Genomic DNA, 7,220 nt, shown 5'->3' with positions numbered 1-7,220 from the left:
AGAGAGAGAGAGAGAGAGAGAGAGAGAGAGAGAGAGAGAGAGAGAGAGAGAAAGAGAGAGAGTGTGTGGGAGAGAGAGCCAGAGAGGAGAGTGGCAGCAGCAGGAGAAGGAAACAGTCACATCTACCTTTAGAAGAAATGTGGGGAATGACCTTGATTCCTTTCAGCTGCTGTACCAGTTGAGGCAAACACCTTACAGCCAGCCCAACCCCTACCTGTTTTTGTTTTAGTAAAAGTTTTAACACTTTGCAGTCACACAGCCAGCAGTACAAAATACCCCATCTGGTCACCCAGTCAGGAGAGTGACTGCAACGGACTTTTCGGGCACGGCGCAGGTGACCGGAACGGATAATTTTTACCGGCACCAAGAGACTGCAAAGTGTTAAGGCGTTTACAACACAATAAGGTAATATAAGTGCCGAAGACTAGAGCTGTTACAAGAGAGTAACAAACACCAAAAAAAAGAAGGAAGAGAGATCAGGACGATAGACGTTTGATAAGGAAAGAAGGAGCAAACCACAGCAGAAAAACCGACCCACCAACCACCCATATTCCCTGCAGCAGTGTAGTCAGTGCATCCCCTACCTGATCAAATCTTCTGATTTATTCAAATGTCAGCTGAAGTCGTTTTTGTCTTTAAATTAATAAGATGAATATCTGGAGTGATTTTCTTTTAGTCAGAACTCGTTTTATGCATACATCCCTAGTTCAAGATCCAAAAATGACTAAAAGAAAAGAAGATTTTTGAGTAATTTGAGACAAAAAAGTGTAATCACACATCCACAGGTAGATTTCAGGATGCTCTGACTTGGACAAATTTTGCGCACTCATTAAGAAGAGGCCTGAACCGGATGTTGCTAATTAATAACGGACCTATCGCACGTCATGTGCGCACAACTGCAAAGCGAAGGGGAGATCATTGCAAATCAGCCCGGCGACAAGCCTCGTCCAAGCCTGAGTCGGCGCTGTACCTCCGTTATTTGGCGTAATTAATTAAAATTACACATTTGTGTACTTCCGTAATCGGGGCCGTTTTTGCGTAATAATTACACCAAAAGTGTAAAACTAGGGAGGTATGTTTATGTTAATGTTGTACGTTGAACTGTATGGTAAAGCGCTCAGAGCCTGTGTACTTTAATCGGGGTTGAGCACTATATATATAAAATGTCACTTATTATCATTATTACCTGTGTGGTCCACGAAAGCCTGGATGTTGTCCGGGCGGATAATGAGGCCCGAGGAGTCCATGAGGCGGTTGTTGCCACTGAGCAGGTCGGCGAGGAAGCCGTCGGAAACGTAGCTGTCGGGGCAGACGTCCGCCACCAAACTACCCAGGCTCACACCACGCAGCTTGCCGGGGTTATTCCTCTTGAACTCGCCCGCAGCCCACTCGGCGGCCACAAGGGCCGTGAGAGCCGACGCCGAGCCCTGCCCGCAGGTGAAAGGGGCCCGGCCCGCCTTGTGGGCATCGACCAGCGAGGCGATGACAACACTGCCCGGCTGGTAGCGCAAGGTCACGCGACGCTGAGGCAATACGCAGGTGTCGCAACCGAACGTGGCACAGTCCTTTGTAAGCGTGATCATTTCTGTGGTCCTTAGTACATCATACACCATTGGAGCAACTGACATCTTGAGACCGCTCGATTCATATATGCCCACCTGAAGATTTGAAAAAAATTATTTCGCATGACAAAAAACAAATTCAAAACCTACTCGAAGCAACTTTGAACCATTTTCTGTTACACTATTTCTAAAAAATGACAAACATTTCACAGCAAGAGATATAAGGGCTTTCAAATTTTAAAGCTCAAATGGTCAGGCTGTCTTTTATATGAATTTATTAATGTTCGCTAAAACTCCTTTTTGACACAGCTCCATTAATGTAAAAATTATTCGGAAAAAGTTACATTTGGTCGCTTTTAAGCACAAGGGGGCTATCCAGAAAAAATGCTGTTTTGAGAAAATCGAAGGTAAATTTTTTGCCCCTTGTCCAGTTTCTTTAAAAGACAAGGAGAGTTTTCTCTATAACCAAACAAATACACACACCAATGAAACCAAACTTCTCCTATAGGTAGGGCAATGCCTACTTTTGGTGTCGGTCACGATTTCTGGAAACCCCCGAAATCTGGGTTAGCCCGCTTGTCCTTAAAAGCAACCATTTTCAAAACCTAAAACTTCCACTTTGGTCATTGTAGTAAACACCTGTTGGCCAGAATGACACACTCTGTGTCATTTCCTTTCATTCAAACAGTTCAACGTTAGAACAACACTAAGAGTGTCATTTCCACCTCCCCTAATTAAAAAAAAAATACACATGTCCATCTAGTCCTCAAAATCTTTGTTAATAACATTGGTCGAGTTAAAAATAGACAAGATGACACTTCAACGCTTTATGAGAATTCGTGTCTTCAAGGTGCACTTTTCCTGTGGTTGTGCGTTGTGTCACACACACAAATTTTGATCTAGAACCATGGTCACTTTCCAAAACAAGATTGTTCATCAAGTTCCTCTACAATACACCTGCATTTTCTGCATTCAATCTTACTATCTTCTTCGCTTAGGATGCCGGTGGCTAATTTTATTTACTTGGTAAACAAGGTAAATCTAGATCCGAAATTGTCTGTGATACAGAAACTTACACAATGTCTACAAATGACAACACAGAGTTAACTCATCCAGTCCTAACGCCGATAATATCAATATGAGCACACGCGCAACGCTCCAACCCTAATGTCGACAGTATCGGTACGGAAAATTTCGCTTAGCGTGACCGAAAACACTACTTTTGTGTGAAGCAGACAGTAGTCTAATTGGACGAGTAACCATTTTTCGTTTGAAACAGACTATGACCAGAAGTGCAAGCCCAAATTTAGAACAAAGAAAGCTATATTTGTGAACTATGTGAGGGGGTGTGAAATTTGAATACACTTCCTTTCTTCACTTTTTGTTTACTTTTTGACTCTGTACACAGACCTTTTTCCACACAGTATTGCATACAAACTATGATATTTTTGCCTTCAAACTTTTAATCCCCACAAATATAGGTCTGAATAAAATGTGTACCGGGTAGGATATGTTAAAATTTAGTATTTATTTCAATTTTTCAAAAAGTGGTAAAAATTTCCAGGGAGAGCTGACAACGCACAAGTGTAAGCTAAGGGTTGAGTGAGTTAACTTGGGCTGTACAGGAAAACCCATGACATTAATTCTGACTGACAAGAGTTAAAAATCATACTCCTTTACTCTAGCTCTAACCAAACAAAGCTACTGGCATAAAAATTATTTTGAAAACCAACATTTTTCAACCCAATACTTCCATCCTGATTGTTGTTACAAACCACATACTCCAGACACTGCAACCTCAATAATATAGTGTAAAGAGCAGAGAGCCTGCTGTAGAGCAGGGTAATGCACTATGCAAAGTGGTAGTGGTAGTGGTAGTGGTAGTGGTAGTGGTAGTGGTAGTGGTAGTGGTAGTAGTAGTAGTAGTAGTAGAAGTAGTAGTAGTAGTAGTAGTAGTAGTAGTAGTAGTAGTAGTAGTAGTAGCAGCAGCAGTAGTATCAATTCAAACAAAACTATTAACATAAAAATTATTTTGACCAACTTACGCTTTCAAACGCAAAACTTCCACCCCGGTTGTTGTAGTTGTAAACCGTATACTCGGGCACCTCCAGGTCTCCGTTAGCACCAAACTTGATAAACTGATTCCTCAGCTCCGAAATGCCGAAGGTAGACGGGAACTGGTAGTTTATGTTTTTCAGCCGGTTGTGGAAGTCGGAGGGACTCATGGTCTGAAGCGCAGGACAGACACCACCACCAAACGGCGAGCACACCGAGCGAATGGTTTCGGCGTAGGCAAAGACGGCCTTCATGGTGGCCACGGCCCACGGGCTCTGGGCAAACTTGTTCTTCAGGTCGGAGAGCGTCCTCGTGGGACAGGGGTTGCTGCCGCCTCTCAGGGTACATCCGTAGTTCTCTTCGTACCTGACGGGGAAAGATAAACACAATTTGTTTGACGTTGATAGAGCTGTTCTATACTGCTGTGCCAAGGCAGAGTGACGTATCTGCACTTTTTATGATTATGAGTTACACCACGCTGCCATTGGAAATATGGGCATGGCCCTTCACTAACATCTGTTTGCCATAGTGAAATATCCTATTTGTAGTGTAGATACGTCTTCCTGCCTTTGACACAAGATGCAGAATGGGTATAGGCGTCCATTTAAACAAAGATACAAAAATTAATCATTTTTGCAGATACGTCGGTCTGCCTTGGCACGGCAGTACAGTTGGGAATGGGGGGGGGGGGGGGGGAAATAGCACTGAAAGTAATGTTGTTGTTGTTGTTGTTGTTGTTGTTGTTGTTGTTGTTGTTGCTGTTTTCCTTCTTGTCTCTTTTGTCATCATATTGTCATTGGCTTTGTTGTTATTGCTGGTGTTGAGTTTGAGTAAGGAAACTTTGATGATGCAAAAGCAGTTATTTCATGCAGGTGGGAGTGGGGGAAGAAAGGGGGGGAGGTGGGCTCTCGTGGTCTAGAGGTACAGAGTTTGCCTCTCATTCAACAGGTCTCGCGTTCGAGACACTGATAAATTTTTTTCTCTAAAATGTTCTCTTTCCACTTCCTTTTCTGTTCTCTAGACAGGTTCTGTCATCTGCTTTCATCTCCACTTCCCCCCCCCACCCCCCAGAAAAACCAGTGGCTGACTATCCCTGAGGTCTAGCATGGGAACATATAGAAGTAATAATGCAGGTAAATTATAGTCTTTTAGTACAGATAAAAAGGTAAGACAGACACAGAAAAAACACAGAAGAAAAGAGAAAAAGCAGGGTCCACCAGAAGGCACCCTCCAATCACCTGCATTATCAAATAGAGAAAGCCGACCCCAGAAATACCCATAGTGTTATTCACCTGCGTAAGAGAATTTTTTAGCACAGAAATACCCACAGCACGCTCATGTGACTTAATGCAGTTGCGAGCGTCGTAAAAGAGCTACAAAAAAATATAATTTAATTTTTTTTTATATCAACAGGGTTACTCGCGAGTATAAAAGAGAGCATAGCCCATAAATACCCACACGGTTACTCACTCGTCTGAGGGTGGTTGGCGCGTGCTACGGTGTGGGTTGATTCTTCTTTCCTATCAAACATCTATCGTCTTTATCTCCCCTCCTTCGTTTTTGTGTTTGTTATTCTTTACATAACACCTCTAACCTTCGGCACTTCTATGACCTTATTGTGTTGACTAAAACAAACTCACCAGTCTTCAAACCATGGATTATCCGGGTTGCTGGTCCTCGGATTCAGCTCCAGTTGGGTGAAATAATCTCTGAACGCTGACACGAGCGGAGCCCGCGCCTGGATCGTCAAAACGCCCGGGGCCGTCTGAATACCAGAGATATCCTGGGCCACATCCAGATCGCTGAAGACCCACTGGATCTCACGGGAATCGCCAACCTGTCAGTAAGTTTAGTAAGTAGGTTTATTCAGTATTTAAAGCCAATGGCCCACATCACATCATATAAAATAGCATACTCATTTGTTAAATAAAGTTTCCATCAAGAAAAAGTTCAGGCCGTGCACATATCTCTTATCATAGGTCAAACATTACATATTCCCGACAAAATCGAGAAGGGTGGCAGGCCTGACATAGCCCTGCTCTTTTCGTCTAAAATTCAAAATGAAAGAAGTGGTTTCTTGTAAAATTCTTCAGTTGGTGGTATTTTCATGACCATGACCCCATCCCTCACTACAAATAAAATCCTTCAGGACGCCACCAGCTCCCGCTTTGGTTATGTCTGTCACAGTTGTACTGTCAGGGGCAGTTTAGTTTTAGTAAAGGTTTTACTGCGCTCGCAACTGCATAATGTCATATGAGCGCCAGAAGATTAGAGGAGTTAGAAGAGAGTAACAAACATTCTGAAAGAAGAAGGGGAGATAAGGACGATAGATGTTCGATAGGAAAGAAGGAGCAAACCACACCAGAGCACCCGCCAACCACCCACACTGTCAGGGTCAACACCAGCTGTGTGAGATACATCCCAGGAAAAAAAATAATAAAGAATGAGAAAGACAATATATGAGGGAGCGTGGTGGAATCAGGCTCTCGTCAAAATAACCAAAGTGCAGAAACCTGCATTTTTCCGCAGGTTTGTGAATTTTTATCAGTTTTTTGTTTTTTGGCTCAACACCTTTCATGCCCATTTAAGAACTCAGTTCTGCGTGGATTGTCTGAAAAACGTTGATAAAAGGCACCAAAAATGTAAATTTTCATTTACCACAGGCTCTTAAGCTAAGAAAATAACAATTTTTGGCGGCCATTTTCTCACTAATTCCACCTCTGAAAACAGGTGACTCCCACCTCCTTCAATTGCAAATATCTCGACTAATATTTAAGATAAATGGATATTTTTTTCATCCAAATAAAGACAAGTGAACAAGCTTTAAGGTGATGCCAATAACTCTACTTGCCCAAAAATTGACGAGAGCCTGATTCCACCACGCTGCCTCACATATATCTTCCCTACATAGGAATCAAGATAAGTCAAAATAATAAACTACCAACTTAGGAATTAGCAGTCTTTTGTTTTAGTTTTAGTAAGTGTTCTACAGCGCTCGCAACTGCATAAGATAATATGAGCGTGCGAAAAAAAGTTGGTTCCATTTGCAACAGTTCACTGCACAGCCTGATTCTGGTCAACACCTCTACTAAAATATAAAAAAATTGATATAAATAAATTTTTCATTCAAAATAACTTTTTAAATAGCATTTAGAATTTTAAACAATGTTATTCACAATTTTCTATAAAGGCCAATGGCCTTTATAAAATCGATGATCTCTGAAAAACAAAGTCTGGGAAAAATCCTCGAATTACCCATCAGTCCACACCAGCATGACCTACATATCTGGGGTGATATGAGAGGCATGCTGACAAAATTAGTTACTTCTCGCAATTCACATATGGAGATGTTGGCCTTAAATCGACACTAAGGTCAAATATGTACATTTTCTATTGATACCATTTTCTTTAGGCATTACATGCCTTTCATTATTTAATACTTATAAATTGTAAAAACGTCACCTAAAAGCAAGATGTATCTATTTCTATAGGGCTAGAATCCGAGAAGTAACTCACTTCGTTAGCCAGCTTCAAACATCTTTTCTCCAGAGTTACTTTGTGTCCACCAAGAGTAAAGTCCAACAATGAGAAGTACAACCCATA

At 41.9% G+C, this 7,220-nt stretch overlaps 1 protein-coding gene across 1 annotated transcript in view; it reads right to left on the bottom strand.

The window, feature by feature from the left end:
- LOC101850490 overlaps positions 1-7,220 on the bottom strand; it is a gene marked incomplete in the record, with an annotated part of 69,961 nt that overhangs the window by 53,487 nt on the left and 9,254 nt on the right. The window contains 3 exon segments of the mRNA XM_013084867.2: positions 1,187-1,658; positions 3,608-3,983; positions 5,258-5,454. Coding sequence (XP_012940321.1) covers positions 1,187-1,658; positions 3,608-3,983; positions 5,258-5,454 — 1,045 coding nt within the window.

Source organism: Aplysia californica, unplaced genomic scaffold (genome assembly GCF_000002075.1).
Source record: "Aplysia californica isolate F4 #8 unplaced genomic scaffold, AplCal3.0 scaffold00323, whole genome shotgun sequence".
In the NCBI taxonomy this organism is placed as follows: Eukaryota; Metazoa; Mollusca; class Gastropoda; order Aplysiida; family Aplysiidae; genus Aplysia; species Aplysia californica.
This window is presented reverse-complemented; position numbering and strand designations above follow the sequence as displayed.